The sequence below is a fragment of the Mastigoproctus giganteus genome, chromosome 7 (genome assembly GCF_048544385.1).
Source record: "Mastigoproctus giganteus isolate SK-2022 chromosome 7, ASM4854438v1, whole genome shotgun sequence".
Taxonomy (NCBI): Eukaryota; Metazoa; Arthropoda; class Arachnida; order Uropygi; family Thelyphonidae; genus Mastigoproctus; species Mastigoproctus giganteus.
Genome location: NC_143581.1, coordinates 33,169,568 through 33,192,406, shown reverse-complemented (window position 1 = coordinate 33,192,406; position 22,839 = coordinate 33,169,568). Strand labels below are relative to the sequence as shown.

Sequence of the window (22,839 nt, the reverse complement as noted above, 5' to 3'; positions counted from 1 at the left end):
CTGATATTGAATTACCGTCTACGTGAATGCAGTGTACCTATATACACATCTGCCAAGAGGTGGATTCGCCCACTAGCGAGAGGGGTGACAACGTCGCGTTGCCCAGGAACCAGGTATCCCATGAATTCTGTCCTTTCAGTATATTTCTCGGCCAAGTCTAATCCAAATAAAGTCATTAGATTTTTTTACGGAAGGTGGCACAAATTCATTTATCATTTTAGGGAGGTCGCAGAATCGCAAATTTGAAAATTCCTGATCTGAGGTGTTGCAGTTTTTCTGCAATTATTATTATTATTATTATTATTTTAGGGTTGTCCGTAATTCAATACATTAACTTGTAATTGTGTCTGTAAATTGCGTGTGTTCTATGGTCGATTTGCCTGTTTGCTTGATGAAAAAACCCAGTTTATGGGGAGAAGAACCTTGCTATCTACGCCTGAGACCGACTAACTCAGCCACGGAGTGAAAAAAGCCCATTAAAGTTCCTTGCGTCATCGACGGGATTCGAACCCGGGCCTTTTCCACCTGGTGTGAGGAGGACGGTGACGATACCACTGCGCTACTCGCGCAGACAATTTTGCTGCAATGACATGAAGAGATTGATTACTAATACACTGCTCGACATAATTAGAACAAAATGTTTTTCATCAATATTTTATTGTGAACAGTGTCGCCGAAGGCGAATATTTGATATAATAGGCAGCCTGGTGTGCAAATTCCGCGTATCCAATAGAAATCGAACTACCCTCTTACACAGCCGCATATTATACAAATTATTCATGCCTATAAAAACATGGTTGCGGCCACATCACTTCATTCCTGTTTTTTTGACTTGCTCTATGGGACAGCCACATCTCCAGTAATCAAGAAAAAAAGCTATTATTTTTAGGCCACCCGAATAATTAAATTCATCTGCCGTGCTGTGTGTCTTATGTCTACTAATTTCAAGGGGAAAAAACCTTGCTATCTACGCCTGAGACCCATCTCCAGTACTCGGGATGGTATTTTTTTCATTATATATGTACTTGTCTATGGGTCTATGGTGGCACCCAGACTAACGTCCATCTCCACCAGTATATTCTGTGTTCAAGTATTCTACTAATGGGCCTGTAGTGTAAAATGTGTGTAATATGTTATAAGACAGAAAAAAACAAAACAGGCCTCTCTGCCACCAGGGAGCAGGCATCACTGTCTCCTTCACTGTCTGCGCTGTTTGCACTAACACCCCGCACCCACCGGAGGTAGTGCAATACCGGTGGGTGCCAACAATCCCACTACCAGGCTGCCCATACCTGGAAGCCCAAAACAAAAAAAAAAAAAAAAAAAACTAGCCCCAAACCCATAAGGCAAGTCCCGCATCAGTTTTCTTTCTGATGCCTGCAAACAAAAAAAAAAAAAAAAACTCAAACGAGTTTGATATTGGAGAAAAAATAAATAAATAAAATAAATAAATAAATAAAAAAAATAAAAAATAATAAAATAAATAAATAAATAAATAAAAAAATAATTAAATAGTTTATTTTTTTATTTATAAAAAAATAAATATAAAAAAAATAATAAAATAAATAAATAAAAAATAATAAAATGAATACATAAATAAATAAATTAATTAAAAATAATAAATAAATAAAGAAAGAAAAAATAAATTAATAAAAAAAAATCCTCCAGCAAAGTTGCAGAAAAAAAAAAAAAAAAAGTGTACAATTCTAATCTATATTAACCAGTACAGATAGCTGTTTCCTTTTTTTAAATACATTTCTACAAAATTCCTGGAATAATGAAAAATTCTCTGAATCGTATACCCATTGAGCTTCAGCTCCTCGATTAAAATCGGGTATAACTGATCTTAAATTACGCCTAAATTCCTCATAAAGAGGACAATCATAAAAAACATGTTCCCATGTTTCAGGTAATCTACATATACAGAAAGGATCCTCTCCAAACCTAAGACACATAACTTATATTTAAGCGAACCATGCCCTGTGATTATTTAAGAGGCTTCCATGCAGGGAAAGAACCATTTATTATGTTTATTTCCAATATTAAAACATACATCAGGAATAAAAAACCTAGTTACAGCACCAGTCATGCTGGTGCTCCAACATTCTTTCCATATTCCTGTTAACTTCAATAAAATATTTTTTTACTCTCTCTTCTGATCAATCAAAATATCATGCGTAATTCACATGGTTGTAACTTGTCTGCCCTTCCTTAAAAAGTAACTAAAAGCTCTATATACAATATACAAATCCAAGGGGAGTGTCCCAGCAAGAACCTGAAAGGCTTTAGTCGATACTATCTTACACACTCTCAAAGTTGTTAATAACATAATACGCTGTAATGAATTCAGCTTATTTTCAAACTTGACATTGCTTACACGCTTAAACCAGATAGAGGCAGCGTAAGTTACAAGGGGTAAAAAAATAGCCTTTATAGTAAAGACTGAGGACCCTTTTACTGAGCCCCCAGTCTTTCCTGGTAATCCGGACTATAGAGGCTGTTGTATTTCTTTACTTTACCACTTAAGTATTCCAAGTGGGGTATAAAAAATAAATTATCACCCAACAAAATCCCTAAGTATTTGACCTGAGACACCAAAGGTATCTGTTTACTATTAATAATTAATGGATGGCAACTCAGGATGGCAAGTCATCGTCGTTTAGATGATCATTGGAGATGCCGGGCAGTTGCAGGCGGAGGTGGAACGTTGACTTATTGTATCGCACCATGCCGCCACGGCACTATGCACAAAGCAGTTTCAGATGACAGGAACCATCACAAAAAAGAGCTGGCCAAGGTCGCAAAACGGCAACCAGAACAGACCGCTATCTGGCTCTAGCAGCAAGACGGAACCCTAAGATGTTATGTCATCAACTGCCTCTTGAGATTGCTGCTGCCACATTTCTAAACGGACTGTATTAAGAAGGCTCAATTCAAATGGACTCAAGCAAAGAAGCCAGTAGTAAATCCATTAACCCCAAACCACCGCAGAGCTCGTCGAAACTGGTGCCATGAACATGTGCCTTGGAGCTCTGACAAATAGGGTACAGTTATGTTGTCTGGTGAGTACCGTTTTAGCCTAAAAACAGATTCCAGATGTTATTTCATCATGAGACAACGACGAACGCGGTGCCATTCCTCCAACATCAGAGAAAGGGCCATTTACGGTGGAGGCAGTGTTCTTGTGTTGGGGGGAATAACGATCAACGGCTGCATCCCACTTCATGTTTTTGATGAGAGTACCGTAACTGCGCAGAGATACGAATAATATTTCCTCGAACCGTATGTACGACTTTTAAGAAGGGTAGGCTCAGATTTTCTTTTCATGCACGACAACACCACTGCATATAGAGCTCAAGTGGTGGAGGAATATTTTGAAACTGAAGATATTCAACGACTGCCGAGGCCAGCGCGATCAGCAGACTTAAATCCGATCGAATATGTGTGGGACGTCGCATTGCACACCGACAGCCAACTCCTCGGTCGCTTGATGAGCTAAGGTCTGCGCTGGTGGAAGAATGGGATTTGTTGCCACAGAATTTTATAGACACCCTTACAGAGAGCACGGTTCACCGTGATCTTTATAAGCGTATCTGTTAGGCCTGTTTAGCCTTTGGAGGGGATCATACGCCGTACTGATGTCATGTGACTATATTTTCGAGCATCTTGTATCGACTTCTGTAATGTGATCTTTTTGGTAACTCTTATACATGTCCCTTATATCTGTTCCAAGTTTCTAGCTATCTACTAATTTCATCATTATTCTATGGTACGCCACCATACCAAATTTTGTCCTGCTTAATAGCAAGTTGCACGAGCTCCATCACGTTTTCTACCTACGTGTTATGCTAATCATGTACCTACGTAAAGCCAGTAAAGAAGAATGAATTAAATAAATGATGCTAAATAACTACAAATAATTGAACACAAACGAAGAAATATATATTTATACTAACGTTGTACAACAACGATTAAAATACTTCCTGCATTCATCCGATGTCAGACTTTCGTTATCAAGTATCTTTGCTTGTTTCAACCATTTTTCAATGCCCTGTTCCGTAATAGCTTGGCCCACATCATCTGGACTGTCAGACTTCGAAAAACTTTCAAAAATTTCTTCAAATTTCGGTAGTGACGTAGGCTTATCTCTAGTAACAGCAGTCGCCATCTAAAAAAAAAAAACTATTTTTATGAACTGAACGACATGTTAGGTTTATTATTTGTATACAGAATTTATAGGTCACACGAATAATTTGGGTGTTAAGTATGTCTTATAAATACCGACAATTCTGATAGATTCGCAGATATAAAATTGAGAATGTATTTTACTTTCGAACTGTCCTGAATAGCAATTTAAAAATATTACATTACGAATCTATTAAAATATTTGATTAAAATATTTTAATAGATTTTAATAGATTAAATTTAAAAATCTATTAAAATCTATTAAATAATGAAACGCTGCATTTAATCAGCCAAACGAAACCCCAAACCATTCAGTTACTTAACCCCAAACCATTCAGAGCTATTTGAATCATACAACTTCTACGGAAAGATCTGATTGCGTCATGTTATCAAAAGTACTGGGGTACTGAGAGAAAAGATAACGGTTTATACAACCAGCTTTTAATACGGTTTCAAGCTTTAGAGCCTGTAAAACAGCATGTATGTTGTTGTCTTCGTGGTATATTCCCCTCAATTTATGAAGCGATTCAAAAGGTATCAATCATTCCCTAGTATCGATGGACGAGCCTCATACATCTTTCCATTTCATTCACAGTAATTTTTCTACTGTGTTCGGATTTAGGAACTGAACTGACAGTCCAACCCAAATCGATCTATTATTTTCCCCGATCCAAGCTGTCAGTTATCGAATATGACAGGGGCCTTCTTATGTCGAAAATTTAAGGTCCTATGCTGGAGAAAAACTGAATCGGTATGCTAAGAACAACGTTACCAAGCGTATCACAACTATCTCCATCTACAAGATATCGTTAAAAAAAAAACATATACCTGACTTTTGATAACTTTGGTGTGTCAATGCGCGCCTTAGGTCACTGTTTCAACATAAAGCTTGTGGGAGGAGTCATTTTATTAATGTAAGTTGTTTTACGTAATCATTCATGTTTATCATCACTGTGCACTCATACCGGGTGGAAAACGCCTGAATCATATCAATATCGCGAGAAACATTTATGGACTTTTTTTTCCACAAGGTGGCTGAATTAGTTGGCCTCAGACGAGATTTGAATGGGTTTTCTTTCGGAAAGTCGTTTTTTTGTCGCGCAAACAACAAACTGACCAAAGAATTAAACGCGACTACATCTGTACTGACGCCTCGTGGCCTTAGTTGCTTTGGCACTTAGAACTAAAAATCATTTATGCTGTTATTTAAATATTTATATATGTTATTTAAATATTGACATGATGATATACTCTTCTAAATACACTGGAAACGTGCTGGAACAGCAACTTAACAGAATTCAAATGATACACTGCGCTCCAAAAAGTATCTGGACCTTTGTAGTAGTAGTAGTAGTAATGAAGGCATTTGATGCAAGAAAGCAAGCGTATGAGCTTATGCAGCATCAGTCAAAAAATAAATAAATAAATTTACAAAACAATTCCCTCTAAATGTTTGTCCAGTTCCTCCTTAAATTTATTCAACCTATCAACTTCCACAACGACAGATGGAAGTTTGTTCCAGCAATTAACCACCCTCTGGCTAAAGCAAATTTCCGCACATCTATTCTACATCTATCTTTCCTCAATTTGAATTTATACTCCCTTAGGTTCGTGATCTGAACAAGTAGAAGAATCCCATCAGAACTCAGCGTGCTCAACCCATTCAATCAGATCACCTCGCAGGTGCCTAGTCTCCAGCCGCTGCAATTTGCAGAACTTAAGCCTCTCTTGGTAAGAGGATCCCGTCATTTCCCTCACCAATCTTGTTGCCCTTCTCTGTACACACTCAAGCAAATCTATATCCTTCCTAAAATGAGGCCACTAGACTTGTACACAGTACTCTAGGTGTGGCTTGACCTTGTACAATGGGATAATCACCTCCCTGTCCCTGCTAGCAAAATTCCTATATATCGAGTCTTGACAAGACTCCATGACCTCCCCTGGCACCCGTCTGTACTGCTTAGCGAACTTCACATCTGACTGCACAATTACCTCCAGGTCTTTTTCACTTTCCACTTCCCTGAGTGTAGTACCACACGGTACGTTTCTCTTGGGTTATTGCTATCCATATGCAGTGCTTTTCATTTGTCAATGTTAAACTTCAGTTGCCACTTCTTAGCCCATCTACCTAACTTTTCTAGATCCTGTTGCAGTAGCATACTGTCATACATCATGTATTGCATTCACCGAATAACGTTTTGGTTTTGCAAAGGTTTGTGCACACCCTGTATATTTAAAGAAAGCAATCTCTGTGAAGCAAAAAAAAAGAAGAAACGAAACAGGACGCTGCAAAATAATTTTATTTGCATTATTGTAAGTATAGCTATATAGTGCAAGGAAGCCACAGGCTTTTGCTGCACTATATTAATATATAAAAAAAAAAATAAATAGATAAGAAAACACAAATTATGCACTTCCCTCTTCATGTTGGTGACTATCCAATTAATCTTTAAATTTCTTCAAGCTGTCAGCCTCAACTACCTGCGGAGGCAGGTAGTTGAGGCTGACACAACTACCTGCGGAGGCAACTTGTTCCAGTAGTCAACAACTGGCTGTCTAAAAGAAAATCTCCTGCAATAACCTCTTTCCCTGTAATTTAAATTTATGGATTCTCGTTCTGGAATTCTTTAAAACAGTGAAAATGTCGCCTTCATTCATTTTACTAACCCCTCTCAGAGCCTTATATACCTCAATAAGGTGACTGATTGCCAAGCTCTGTAGCCCACATAATCGAAGTCTTTCCTCGTAAGGTCGCCCAGTTGCCCGTTTCGGACCATTTCAATCAATGCCTTCTTCCTCTTCTCCTCGCCGCCATTTTGTCAGGGTGCACCTGTAAGTAAATTTTAACCTGTTGTTCCATAAATCATCTACAGGAGACCATGAGCCTTCTTGACCTCCTGTTTACACAGCTAGGGGAGGACTGACTTGAGAGTATATCTATGGATATTTCTAAACTTTTTAATCTGTTACGAATTATTAAAAAGTTTAGAATTTAGATTATAAAGTTTAGAAATATCTATAGATATACGCTCAAACTGGTCCTCACTCTCCCCTATCCCCCTTAACCTCAGAACCATCCTAATCTACCTCCACAATATATCTCAAATCTCCAGATTTGCCACGCAACAACCTCCCATTGGCTACACCGTCAACTCCAACCTATATAAACGGTCAGTCCTCTATTTCCACCCAAGTATCCCCAACAGGACCAAGACACCCACTTCTCTGGATCACGTTAACAGGTAAGCCCTTACCAACTAATTTAAAGAGTAACTCTGGGGATTTTTCATAAACTATCTTTATTAATTAATTAATCAGCTATTATAATTTAATTTCTTATAAATTAAATTTGTAAAAGGTGTAATAATTATACAATTGTACATGCAAAAGAGTACAGTATAATTAGAATACGTTGTATTTTAATAATCAAATATCATTATCAAATTGAAAACTTGTGGTGGTACTACAAGTTTTCAATTTGTAGTGGTACTACTATGAAAACGTAGCCATAAATAGTTTTAAGTATTTGACATTGAGGTGGTTCAATTTCTTTAAATTGTATCATTTCGATAATAAATTACTTAATCATCTACCATGTGATATAATAGTGTAGTGTCCATCAATTCATTAAAATAATAATAAACAATCACATGGACCCCTTCTTCCAAGTAAATTGGCTTCTTTTCTCTGATTTTGTATAGGACAATTATGAGCAGGCTATGCCAATGCAGGGACGGACAAGGCTAGTATTCCTACTAGGAGCACAAAAATGAAATAAAATTTAAGTTGTGTAGGAAGCATTATGAACTGTTCGCCCAGGGCGCTCAATTAGCTTAGCACAATCCTGATTATGGAGGGTAATTTTTCGCTTTCATAATTGTCGTAGTGTCCATAGCAGTTCGTAAATTTAATGAATTAAATTTAAGGGCTGCTTATTGGTATACGAAAGGGAGACATCTGATACTGGTTATAACATTATAAATTATTTAATTAAAATGCGATTATAGTATTTACAGTGCATCACATGCTAAAATAAACTTATTTCAAATAAGCCGATCACAAAATCCAGGTAAAAATAAAATTGCTGCCTTGAATATGCAGAGTATTGTATTAAATGAATACTAAACTTGCAATGCTAACTTTTAACACTCAGCAACGTTAATTCAAAAATACCTTTGGTTACAATAAACTTTTTCAAAAATATTTTAACCTTGCCGAAATCTGCCAGAAACGTTGGTCATCAGATCAAAATGTACAACTTTCGGTAGTTAATGATATTAAATTCATAAGCTCTGTTCCCGGTCACAAACGTTTTCATTTGTATCGCTTCCATTTTTTTTTTTTTTTTTTTTAATTGAAACCCTGGGACAAAATGACATCAACATACAACATGACGTCAACGAACGTAATTCTTCTATTTGAACGTTAGTTGTTTATAATACCCTCACCTCTTACATTTACTGCCATAACACAACTCGCGACAAAAGCGATTATTATATTATATAATTTCGTAATTAAAAATTAATTTATTAATGAATAATGAAAGAATAAAATTACGGACAAACAATTCCGAAAACGGCTTTAGTAATCTGAAAATACAGTGTAATAAACTTCAAGCCATCACATCCATTCCAAGCTCTTTCTCGACTTCTTTTTCTACTAACTTTTTCGTTTAGTACTAAACGAAATGAAGTAGGCCAAGAAAATTTAATGGCAGTAAAGGCAATTCATTTCAGCTTTGTAAGGAATGGCAGTATGAATTGCTATGAAACCCTTTTTAACCAATTGCAAATTGCTTTCCTATTTTAGCATTGGAATTCATACATATAAAAAAAAATAATAATAATAACCAGACTATATTTTTCCTATATTAAACAAGAAAATACTGTTGTCTTGAGTTAACAATTCTGTAAATAGTATAAATAATGCATCTCGGTATTTAGTACACTCACAGAGCGAAAACTCACCTTTCATGAAAAAATAACTGATGTCCAAGCGACGAACAGGAAAGCTAATAGTACGAAGCGCAGTTTGATAACAGGATATTTGATTTCACGGTGAAAAAATTAGCCAGAAAAGCCAACTTGTATAGCCAGAATTCATAAATAATAATTTTAAAATTATTTCCTGATGTATTACCGATATAAAGCAAGGCTAAGATCTCAAACAAACCTGCCTTCTTTTTTCGAAGGTCGTTTCGAACTGCGCCTGCCTTATGAAAAGTCACGAGAATGTTACTTTAGCAACAAGCTTTACGAGATTAAATTAATGCAGAAACACTTCAAAATATTTCGTTATATAAAATATTTGTATTGAATGTAATAACCGATGTTTAAAAAAATTCAATTTAAGTGTAAATATAATAATGATAATGAGGGTCAACTTGTCAAAATATTTTTTTACAAAGGTCCACAAAATATTCTAAATAAGAATGGTAAAGGGAAAAATAAAAAATATCTCGGATTTTGTCCAGGATTCAATAATAATAATATATTGCTAAAATAAACAGGCATGCAAGTTACTCACGGCTAAGAACTTAAACAAATTATAATACTGTACGATACAGTAATACAAAATTCCATATATTTAATTTAGATTGAAGTCTTCTGTTGAAGGAAGAGCCTCCCTTGAGAAAAATCTGAGCTTATCCAAAGCCAAAATATAAAAATTGAAGCAGAGAACAGCGCTATATCAATGGACAGCAAAGTTGCTTGGTGTGAGAAGTATCGTCGGCCTTCGTTTTAAAAACATCATCGCTCATTGTGTAACTAATAAAGAGCAGTTTAGATTTCTTATTAATCAATGTCCTTCCATGTCTAGTAATTTATGGTAACTGGTGAAAACATTGTTCTAGATTAGTCCAGTCGCCCACTGCTCTTAATTCTGTTTAAAAATATTTATAGGCTTTTCAGTGGGTGGATACATAATAATTTACTGGCGACTTCGATAAAATTTGGCTCCAATCGAATGCTACATGTGAATTCAGATTCTAGTCTTGTTATTTGCATAGGCTTATATATTTATCAGGCGCCTCCATAGTCAGGTGGGAAGGAGCAGCAGTACGTAGCACACACAACGTACTGCTGCTTGGTGGTTCGAGCAGAAGTATTAGACCGGGATTCGAGCCCGTCACCACCAGATGCGGAAAGGTCAGGGAATGATCACCGCATGTTACCGGAGCAATATGGCCTTAGTTGCTAATACTCCTAAAAAAAACCCAAATAAGAATATATTTGTTATTATGCCAATACTTTTGTTCAATATCTGAGATTGTGCTATTACATTAGCAGTCAACATTATTGCATTTCTCTAAGATTTTATGATTGAATAAATAATGTTTAAGAAAAAAATTCTTCTAAAAAACCTTTTTCGACCTTTAGACCCTTGAAATTTGTGTCTAGCTGCGACCATTAGAAAATCCTGGTAACTAGCATGTATGTTGATCGATTACAATTTAAAACTGGTATCTTAAAAAAGCAATTAAGTAAATTAACATTCTTGAAACTTCTTAAATTTATAGTTTAACCCTCTATTGTAACTGCATTCATCATTTGATGGGGAAAATATATCATCTACTTTGATGTAACTATTAGTAGGAAATCATTGCTGACGTAACGAAAATGTTAGGAAAAGTGTCCTTGGAAGTAAAATAAACATCCCAAACGATTCATGGTTGTTAGTTAATCATTAGTCATTTGCTAATTTTCTTCTGTGCATTTACATTCTATATTGACAGGACCCTGCAATGGCGTCTTGGTTCCGGGATGCATAGTTTGCTTTTGGTGCATTGCCATTTGTTATAATATTATTATAAGAATTATTATAATTCTTATAATAATATTATAAGAATTCATTCTTATAATATTATTATAAGAATTCATAAACTTCAGGAGTCCCCGTTTCTCGTCAGAACTTAGCTCCTTTGCATACTGCACGTTCCATTCCACCCCTTTTGATTAACTTAACAGAAAACCGAGGGCCCTCAGCAAAATTTATTGGGAACCCCTTTGAAAAAATATATATTTTTGTCTTTAAGTGGGCTCGACTACATTTTATATTTCAATATAATCACATGACATTTCAAGTTTTTTATTTTTTATGATATTTATGAAATTATCGGTACCTCTCTTTGATTCATTTTCTTTAAGAAGAAATTAATCCATTTCTTCTTATGAGTGAGAGGACAGGACATAATAAGAGCTGTAATATGCTTTCTGCCAAAACTTTAAAACAAATTTGGAACCTTAAGTATGCTATACCTGCAAGGGTATGCAAATATCAGCGTCCGTAAGAGAAGCATTACTATACAATCGAATGGCCCTGAGGTGTTTAAATTAATCATTTTAAAGCAATACCCATTCACTACCAAAAGTGGTCCCCTGCTGATTTATATGGCCTTCAGAACAAAATTTTAGGACTCCTCCTCCTCCCCAACAAACCTTTTAAAATTGGAATTTTAAAATTTTTGTTGGGGAGAGGAGTCCTAAAATAGAAGTTAATTCTCAGGGAAAATATACTTCATATATCCGAGACTATTTCATTTTGGAATTTTTATTACTTCTCCAGAAGTAATAAAAATTATAATTACTCTACAGATCCAGCAAAAAATGGCTATCGGCCGTTCATGGTATATGCTTTCCGCATTTTAAATGGCAAATCTTAATTTTTTTTTACATTTTAGGGAACGCGCTAAACGTTTTAAAGTTCAAAACAAAAGAGATAACATTGATGTCTTTGGTTTTAATTTTATTGACCACGCTTCGCCGTAATTACGAGAGCGAATCAATGACAAAGATTTCTTAATACTCGAAGGGATAAATTTCGCTCTGCCACTGTTGGAAATATGGAGACGAATGCTACTTGTTCAGAGATATAATGTTGAAGGTAAGTGTAAAGTGTGTTTAGGGTCAAAGGGCACCAGGGGTTTCCCCCATCTCCGCGTAGTTTTCATTGTCATGTGATACAGTACGCTCTAAACGTCAGCGATTTAAAATTGTGTAATGTTGTGTACCGTTGTTCTACTGAAGGTAATGATATCCTGCATGCATGAATTGTGATGCGTGGCAGCGGAAGCCGCCGTAGCCCAGTGGTCAAGTGCGCGAGTGCATAAGTACACATGCCTTGAATGACCAGGGTTCAAGCCTGTGACTGCTAAATACGGTACTGTTTCTTATATTCTGTCTATCTTGTGAACTCCTTTGACCGTTTGTTCGTCCCGGAGTATAAACAGAAAATTTATTTTTAAGATAGCATTCATTGTGGATCAAGCATCGAAATTATTCCAGCTCAGCGCAATCTAGTTTTCAACATTTTCCACATTGTGCAACAGGAAACATGATTCATTGGACCAGATGACCTTCTTCCAATCACTCAAGGTCCAGTTTCGATGCTCGCGTGCCCATTGTAGGCATTTCATTTCAGGAGATTTCAGCTGCTGTTTTTGCAAGAACTGTTCTTAGAGCCTTTCTTTGAAAGGCAAACCTGGTGACTGGATTGTCTTCATGGAATTTCTTGTTGGACCCGATTCCTTATGTCGGTTCTGTGATTTTGGAGAACGTTGCGTTCAACTATTGGTTTCTACCTCTGGCTAGCAGCTGGAGTGCTGTACCTAATTCATGGTGTTGGGTCTGGTGCTCTGGTTAGTTATCTTTTGTGCAGTGATAATGAATACTTCCGTCTGGATTCTGGGGTGCTGTACCTGATATACTGCGTCGGGTCTGGTGCTCTATTGGTTCTATTATCCTTGGCGTATAGTTAGACATTTGCTGTACAGTACCTTTATTGGGTTTGGAAGTTCCAGTGCATGTGGAACAGCAAATGAAGACATACTCAGTCGAACTGTGATTTTTGAAGTTTATAGTTGTACCATCCAGACTATTGATTATTAGTGATTTTTTTTTTTCCTGCTGGCTCCCTGGTATGGGCAACCCGGGGAACAGGATTGCTGGCACTCACTGGTATTGCACTACCTCCAGTGGGTGCGGGATTTCATGTGCGAATTGAGCTACAGTAAAATCAGATCCAGGTAATTCAACATGCTTTTAAAGCCCTGCTTTGTAAAGACTACATATTCACAAGTTTTCAAGGTAGAGTTGGTTTTATGCCTGGGAGCTACCCTGATTAAAGAACATTACACACACACGAGTGTTTAATGATATGTACAGAGCATCTAATTATATGTAAATATATATTGTATATACTTTGATGTACATAATCATGAGACTGTATATTGTGTGTAATTAATAAATAAATGAATGAATGCTCATTGTAGGCGCTGTCGCCGGTGAACCATGGTTAGCATGGGCATCCGGAGCGGCCTGCGGCTACGCAGCCCCATTTTCAGTAGGATTCGGTGTACTGTGTGTTGTGACACATTACTCTCGTTTCCAGCATTCCAATTACCGGCAAGTTGCACGACAGTCGCCCTTCTGTTGCCACATACCATCCGGGAGAGCCTTTCCTTGCCTCGAGCATCGATGAGCCGTGGTCTTCCAACACCTTCCAACTCCTCGGACTACTTTCGGTAGGTACTAACCACGGCTGACCGTGAGTATCCCACGAGCCGTGCCGTTTCGGATATGCTCTGACCAGTCTGCGCGGTAGCACAGTGGTATCGTCACCGTCCTCCCTACACCGGGTGGAAACGGCCCGGGTTCGAATCCCGTCGATGACGCGAGGAACTTTAATGGGCTTTTTTCACTCCGTGGCTGAGTTAGTCGGTCTCAAGCGTAGATAGCAAGGTTCTCACCCAAAAACTGGGGGTTTTCGTCCAGCAAACACAGGCAAATCAACCATAGAACATACGCAATTAACAGACATAAGACACATTTTCAATTTTTTTTCCATTTATTTACACACAATTTTATGTACATTCTCATGATATAAACAATTTATGTACAAGATTATATACAGGTTTATATATCCATTCTATATAATGGTAATCAAGGTACTGTGTTCTTATATTGGGGTGGCTCCTAGGCGTTATCCCATCTCCACCTTTATACTCTGTTATGGTGCAGAAACTCTGCATAATGGGCCTGAAAAGCGTCAGTGTATGTGTGCAATATTAATGTGTGTTGTTTTGTTTGTGTCAGGCTATTATGCCACCAGGGTGCAGCCAACGTATGAGCAGCTGCTGCCTGGTGCCCATCCTTAGCATTGGGCCTGGGTCAACAGTCATCCTGTACAGGTGTAATTACCACCCAAAATCTCGCACCCGCCAGATGTAGTGCAATACTGGCGAGTACCTGCAATCCCGCTCCCAGGTTGTCCTTACTTGAGAGCCAGCAAAAAAAAAAAAAAAAAAAAAAAATTAGTAGTTATATACATTTATGGTCTGAGTATCTGGATCAAAACACTCTTGTTCTTAGGAGATATGTAATTTTGGTCCTGAGTCACCAGGACCAACCACTTCAAGGCTAGGAGGATGTTCTAGTAAAACAATTGTAACAATTACATTAACATATATACATGATTTCCTAGTCTTAGCCTTTTTCACCACAGTTCAATTATTCTCAGTACATTTTCTTATTTTCAAATGAAGTTACAAGTTGAACTGTCCAGTTTGATTTCATTCAAGAAAGAAGTCAGTCCCAGTAGTTTCTCCGTTCTGTGCTAGCATAAGTCTTAAAACTCTTCTTCAGGTGGTTCTCTTCTAGTTGCTGAAGACTTTTAATTATTCTCTTTTTCCCGAGAACCCTAACGTGTATAATTTGGAATTCCAGTGACAGTCCATAGGTAAGAAAATGGAGTATTTTCACTTACAAAAGTTCTCGTTGTGAAAAACACGTTTCATTAAGTTTATGTAGTTTTCAAGTGTATATATGCGGTAGTTTATATCTATATGGTCACAGATCTAGATGTCACTAAGGACCACACAATGTATAACTGCATAGGTTTCAGAAGAATTTATGGTTGTAAATTTTGTTTCCATCTAGTTCCTAAGTTCTTAATTTCAGGTATCACGTCCCAGAACCAATCAACATTCTTTTGAGAATCCTGTTAACACCTGATTTGATTTGATTTGGTAGTTGTTGGCGCATCGGCGTCTGTGGCCATATTGCACTCCCAAGGTTTTTGCAGTACTTTGATCCAAGCCCGAGGCGGGAATCGAACCCGCGACCTTTGGGTTGCCGGGCAGGTACTTTACCCACTCGGCTAGCCCGGTCGGCCGTTAACACCTGAGGGTCCCTGTATATCCTCCCATTAGAGTTCTATCGAAGCATCCGATCTGCGACTTCCAACCAGCTGAGAACCTAGACAAATAACCTTAGTATATGTTTCTTTAATAACTCATCTGTACATCCTACATCTAATTTCCTCGAGGGTGAAGGGATCTTATTTCTAGTCTTCTTTTAAAAACAGTCAGTGAAAATGTCTGTAAAGCATTAAAATTCCTACAGCTTTCGACCAAGGGACTTACGTTATCTTCTGTCAGATCCGATACACTGCTAAACAACTCTAAACGTGCCTGAAGATACTGTGGGCAGTCAAATAAAACATGCGACCAAGTTCCCACACCCCCACAAGTGCAATAAGCGTCTGGCTCAAGTCCACGTTCATGTAACTTGGCTGTGAGAGAGCCATGTCCATGTTCGTTAATAAGTACGTTGTATTCATCGAAGGAGCAAACCAAGGATTTATTTCCTTGGCAGCAGTAAAGTCCACTTTGGTTATAAATTGCCTCGTAACTATTCCATTAGACATAAGACACAGCACGACAGATGAATTTAATTATTTGGGTGGCCTAAAAATAATAGTTTGGTTTTTATTTTTTGGATAAGCTCTGACCCAGTTGTCTGGCCATTACAAATTGACCTTGGTCAAACTCGCTTAAGTCCGCTACCTTTCCCATCTGAAGAAAAAAAGTAACACTGATTGACGGAGCTTAGTATCAGGTGTTTTTTATACCGTGTCCTGACCCGCGCACGCGCCCTAGTTCACCTGTAGTTGCTTCGATTTGCATAACGACTCGCTGGTCATAATGTTTTGGCTCATTAGTGTGCCTCGGGTGTACCTTCGCCATTGCTAATGGTAACTTTTATAGTTGTATATGAGTTACCTTTTTTGGTAACTCTTATAAATGTCCCTTATACCTGTCCGAAGCTTCTCGCTGTCTCCTGATTTCATCGTTATTCAATGGTACGCTACCGTACCAAATTTTGTCCTTTTTCATCGCAAGTTGCACGATTTACATCACGTTTTTTGCGTATTATATTAATTTTGTCGAGCAGTGTAATTCAGCAACGGAGTTAAAAAAAAAACAAAAAAATGGAATTCGATCCCGGTCCTTTTCGAAAGGCTTATGAAGGATGGTTATCATAGTCACTGCTACCATAGAGGATTGAATATAAGTTTAGATGGACTCCTAGGACTCGAAGTTGTGTTCATGGTGGAAAGTATGCGATCCTTGACATGTGCTCTCTGAAATCAATCAAGTCTGCGCGGGTGTTACAGTGGTTATAATCTACATCCTCCCAACATCCATTGGAATAAGTCAGAGTTCGAATCGCGTCGATGCCGTAGTGAATGAGGATTGGATAGCATGCCCCCCCCCACCTAGTGGTGGGATTCAGCCGGTTCGCACCGGTTCGGCAGAACCGATACCTAATTTTTTGTTTAGTTCGGCGTACCGGTTGTTAAAATGGAACAGGGTTCTCTCTAAAGAGTTTCCAAACATAATAATATGGCACTGTTCATCGCCTCCATCTTGTTTTAGATTATTTGATAAAGGAAATAAAGCGAGTAAATCATTAAAAAATATTTATTGATAAGATATATACTATTTTTCATCAATCCAATAAGAACCAAATTGAACTTTCCAAAATATCTGAACAACTTGGAATTGAAATTATAAAGATTGGTAGAGTTTTGGGACCAAGATGGGCTTTAGGGCAGCGAACCGGTTGTTAAATTATTTGAATCCCACCACTGCCCCCCCCCCTGCTAGCAGAAATTTTTAGTACAGCAAAACAGGCAAATATATCAAAGAATAGATGTAATTTGTAGACATAATACACATGGGCAGATGAATTAGTTTTTGGATGGCCGTAATATTGGACTTTTTTGGGAGGGCAATTGCGTATGCCGCTATAAACAAGTAATGTTTCAATATTAACTGTTCACGGTGATAAAGTATACACCATGTAGTCTAAACATCACCTACCTAATAGTGGGTATTTCCTCCCCCTGATGCCAGTACTGCCGCCACAGTCAGGAATGGAAACTATTAGGGCTCTGAAAGTTGCAGGTGATATGGTGTACCATATCGCCAGGACTGCATCCCGTAAATTGCGATAGTCCGTGGTGCATGATATAAACGCCAGATCTGTCGATCCATGTAATCCCACATATATTCTCAGGGATTCATATCTGGTGACTGTGGACCTGGTTAAAGTCCATGGTCGGAAAATGTCGCATCAGAGGCACCCGAGGAAGCTTTTGTCTGCCGATGTGTATTATGTTCATAAATTTCATGTGTTCTCTGGTCGATCTGCCTGTTTTGCTGGCGAGAAACTCGTGTTTCCGTGGAGGGGGAGGGAAATCTTGCTATCCATTCCTGAAACCAACTAGCACAGCAGCGGAATGAAAAAGCTCATAAAAGTTCCCGGCGTCGTTGACAGGATTCGAACCCGTGCCGTTTCCACCCAGTGCGAGAAGCACTGAGATTATAACCACTGTGCTACCGCGCAGACAAAGTTCAGTCATGTAATACTTTATGAAGAAGAAGAAGAAAAAGAAGAAGAAGAGAAGAAGAATCTTTATTGGAAAGCTTAGAATGATAATTTACATAATATTAGTTGCAACAGCCAGTCACGTCACAGTGGCCAGGGGTTAACATTGTACTACGGAGACATTATTGCCTCAGGAACCAAAATACATAAATATATAATAGAAATGATAAATAAGTGCAAAAAAAAAGTACAGGAAAATGGAGAAATGACTTTAATATACTGCATACATAGAACATTAAGTGAGTGTACAATCATTTGCTTCACAATACATACAGTAAATATGTACATTGTTCTTTGGTTTAAGAATATACATTGCTCAAGAATCAAATTATAATAGTAGTAGCCTTGGCTATCCTACTGAGTATTCCTTTCCTATATTGTCTATCACGACAGAACTTATTGAAGTCAACATCTAGGTCCTGGACTAGAGATAGCATCTGCTGAGGAAGAAAACGGTTCGACAGATGAAGGCGCCTTTGCAGAGGACATAACTGGGGGATTGCTCGTTGACGTTCCGGTGGGATCCTCCATGCACAGTTTTCGCAAGAAGGAGGGGGAGAAAATGAGACCCGTCAAGAGTTTGACTGTTGTGACGAACCTTCTTTCATTAATGAGCAACTTGAGCCTTGGGATGTTAAGCGCATTGGCCATATCGGTGGTCCGAGCTGTTGAGGCAGGCTAAGTTTGTGGCACGCTCACGTGAGAAGCCAGTACTCTGATGAGAAAACTGGTTTGATGGTAGAAGGAGATGCAGATGCCCAAATTTCTGCAGCATAGAGAAGTGGCGGATACAGTATTGTTGAGAAGTATCTCACCATGGTGGATTTGTCTGTTAGATGGTACAAATGTTGCTTACATATCCATCTCAGAGTGGCGGCTTTTGTGAGGAGTATGTCTACTTGCTGGCCGAAAAGAAGCTTCGGATCGAAACTTATTCCTAGGTCAATGTGATGTTGGACAAGAGGAATGGAGGCTTCATTGAGGGTTGGATAGATTTTTGTTGGCTGGTTCTTTAACGAGAAGACCATGATTTCTGACTTCTCGGGGTTGATACGCAGACCAAATTGTTTGAGGTAGATATATATTGAGGAGATAGAGAGTGGAGGTTAGCTCTTCTGAGACTTGGTGAGGGTTTTGGCTTGCTTTTATTGGCGTGAGTACCTTTAGATCGTCAGCATATACCAGGATATTTAACTTTTGGATTACCAGTGGAGCAATAAGGGCGGTGAAGAGGAGGCCAGATAGCACTGCCCCTTGCGGAATTCCAACTGAGATTACTTTGCGGTACCGTGAGTTATCTACAGATAATTTGACTATTCGGTTATTCAGCAGAGATGTGAGGAAAGCTAAGATATCGCCTCCTATCTAATAGTGTTTTTCTAGTAGTTTTAGGAGAGACGGGATGTGCACGGCATCAAATGCAGATTCAATGTCTACGTAGGTGGCTGCCACCTTGCCTCTGTTCTCAAAGGCTGTGAGGATTCTGTTAGTTGTTGCTAGAAGGTTGGTCACAGTTGATCTGTGTGGGAGTGCATAGTGGATTTGCGGAGGACTGTCTGGCAGGATTTGCTTAGTGAGGATCGGGAGCAGTATTTTTTCTAGCAGTTTCAACAGACAGGATGAATTTGAGATCGGTCTGCAGTGTTTCATAAGTGATGGAACTCGAATTTTTGGCCTTGGTTTGACAAGGTATTCCTTCCATTGGTGTGGGAAACAGTGCTTTGAGAGCACTGAGTTAAAGATATGTAACAGAGGTTGCAGGATGTAAGAACTCAGGCTCTTAAGCTTAAATTGCGGAATCCCATCCTGTTAGGCATGTTAGGCATCACAAAAAAAAGTATAGAAAAATAAAAAAAAGAGATAGATAAGAAGGGCAGGTAGCAATTATAGAAAAGAACGTAAAGTTAGAGAGTGAAATTAATCACGGAGGAGATATCATCTGTGATTGTGAGTACTATAACTTTTGTGCTATTTTGTAGTCTTGGGTTCTTCCATTCCTTTGTACAGGAGAGAGCAGATGGTTTCTTTAGACTGTATCTGTAAAATATGTAGCCTCAGTCTTCTTTCCTACCATCTATTCGTAAGCAGAGGTGAGAGTAATGGATCCCTAAGGAATGCAATTTGTCAATTTTAAGCCCATGGACTATTAATATATACGATGTGTTGAGAACCATTTTTTTTTCTTTCTTTCTCTAGAAGAGAAGTGACTTGTGGAATGAAGATTCTGCTTACTTGGCTTATAGTTGTGGTGTCCCAAATGGTTTATTTTTCTTCAACGGATAGTATAATTCTTTCTAACCAAATGGAGATTCAGCAGCATGGTCTCGACTATAACCGCTTGCGCTGCTGAAGAAGCGGATCAGCAAGTACTGCGCGGTAGCACAGTGGTATCGTCACCGTCCTCCCCATATCGGGTGGAAAAGGCCCGGGTTCGAATCCCGTCGATGAAGCGAGGAACTTTAGTGGGCTTTTTTTAGTCCGTGGCTGAGTTAGTCGGTCTCAGGCGTAGATAGCAAGGTTTTTCCCCCAGAAACGAGTTTTTTCGTCCAGCAAAACAGAAAAATTGACCAGAGAACACACGCAATTTTCAGTCATAATACATATATGGGTATATGTAAGAGATTACGGGTGGTCCTAATATAATAAATTGAATTGAATTGCAAGTACTGCAGATGGTAAGGAGTATGCCCCTCTGCAGGACATGAATTTCCTTTGACACTTTTTGATACTGATTCTGTGGAAAAATTCGCCTGAATTAAAAGTTACCACGGAAATGAAAACCATTGTGTTTGTATAGTGCCTGGTTTCTGGAGAAATCCCTAGTCTTTAAAGAGATTTTCATGAGAAATCTGATAAAGCATTTAACTTTTTTGAAATCGGGTCTGATGGACACTGAAATTAACTTGCCATCCAGCGTGATACTGAGATATTTTATTTCTGGAATCAGAGGTAGTCGAATTTTGAATCGTAATTTAGAGAGATCTGTCATAATTCAATTTTCCTTTTAGTAGTACCGTTTTTGTTTTGTTTGAGTTTATCTTAAGCTTGTTTCTTTTTGGCCAGGAAAGGAGGTCTTGGAGTACAAGCGATGCCTACATTTCAGGACCTTCTCTAAATCTGCCACTTAGGACTAAGGTCAGATCATCCGCGTACGCTATGACGATAATCTAGTTGAAGGGTACCAAGATAGATCCTAAAGGGGGTTATCCCTGTTCACTTTCTGTATTATTCCCTTTTCTGTGCGATCTTTGAAATAACTGCGGACGAGGTGGTAGAAGTGAAAGCACAATCCGGCAGTTCTGAGGCGTTCCAGGCTGCTTTCCCATCAGAGGGAACCGAAAATGCCCTCAAAATCGACAAAAACGATTAACACATATTTTGCAGCCGAGGAATCGACTTACAAAAGGAGACCCACTACCGCATCTTCACATGACCTCCCTCAGGAGTAGCCAAATTATCGGTTAGAGAAGAGCTGGTTAATTTCAAAGAGATCCTGCATCCGAAGGGCAATCAGGCATTCCAGTAGTTTGCCTAGATTTGTAAGCAGTGCAATGGGTCTATGGGACTTCAGATATCGATTTGTCCGATTTTGATATGATTCTGAGTAAGGCCGTCTTCCAGAAAATGTGCAAATGACAGTTTAACAAACATTTGTTAAGCAGGAGGAGATGAATATGTGGCACGATTTTGTGTATCCTCACAAAGAGTACATTCTCCAGCATATCGAATCTTGAAAACTTGGTGGTGTTGACGTTCGATATTACCGAGTTGAGTTCCTCGCATGCAAAAGGTGACAATGTTATAACAGGTGCGTAGTAGGTTATCCTGTCTGATAGAGGCGTGCACCGGTTCATCAGCAGTGATGTTGTCAGTAGGGAAGAGTCTATCCAATATGGCACACATAGTTTCTGACCAGACTTTTGTTTACGTTGTGTCCGTACGGACGGTATTAAACATTTAGGTTGTACATTTTATTTCTCTCTTTTCTAAGGCGATATGTCATATGTCCGCTTTTTGCTGCTTCTCTAGGTGGTTTTTAGTTGTTCGACCTTTGTGGTGTTTATTGCGCTGATAGTGTTTTCTTACCTGATAAACTTGTCTACTGAGGAGGGACAACTCACTGTTCCACCATCTACAGGTTTTCCGAGAAATATTCTTCTTGTTGATTGAGATAAAACATGCTTTTAGGAGAGGATCCTGCATGTGGACAGCTGTGAGTTATAACTTGATAAGGCCCAAGGTAAAATGGAATTTGGGGGCCCTATCTAAAGAAAAAACTAATAAAGAACATTTTAAATTTCATTTTATTGCGACAACATATCAAACCAATTATATGATTCAAGAACAAAATATAAAATTTTATCAAAATCGGTAAAACAATTTTTTACAAAAAATGTAATTTTCAAATTAATCTTCAAGTAAAGTTCGTTGACCTTGGCAGATAGAAAGTTCAGTTTCCAATAAAAATCACTTAAAAATATTAGTAAAAAACAGCAATGGGTTTTTGAAACAGTGATTTTGGGCTCCCTCTGATTGGCGCCCTAGGCAGATGTCTTTTTTTGCCTATAGGATAACTCGCCACTGATGGCAGATGCTAGTCCTTGCACTGGAAACGTTGACGAAGTCTCTACGAATTGAGTTCAAACTTTTCTCACTTTATACTTCTGGTTGAGAAAAGGATATAGTCAGCGTAGAAAGAATAAACTTTTGACGTTTTCAGTCGATTTTTCGACGTTAAAAACATTGTTCTGTGATCACTCGAGTTTCAGTATGATTCTACATGTGAAAAAATTAAATTTGATTGTTGTTGTTGTTAGGTTTTAGGAACATTGGCAACTAAAGTCATGTTGCTCCATGTATATTGTCTGTGTTCTGAGGACGATTTTCTGTTTTCTGGATGAAAAACCTGAGTTTTCTGGAA

At 38.3% G+C, this 22,839-nt stretch overlaps 1 protein-coding gene across 1 annotated transcript in view; it reads right to left on the bottom strand.

Annotated features, from left to right (window-relative positions):
- LOC150082800 (uncharacterized) overlaps positions 1–18,946 on the bottom strand; it is a 74,874-nt gene extending 55,928 nt beyond the window's left edge. The window contains exons 1-2 of the mRNA XM_090378286.1: positions 18,734–18,946; positions 3,981–4,168 (exon numbers count right to left, since the gene is read on the bottom strand). Coding sequence (XP_090234412.1) covers positions 3,981–4,168; positions 18,734–18,946 — 401 coding nt within the window. The remainder of the gene's footprint in view (positions 1–3,980; positions 4,169–18,733) is intronic.
- Positions 18,947–22,839: the final 3,893 nt, after the last annotated feature.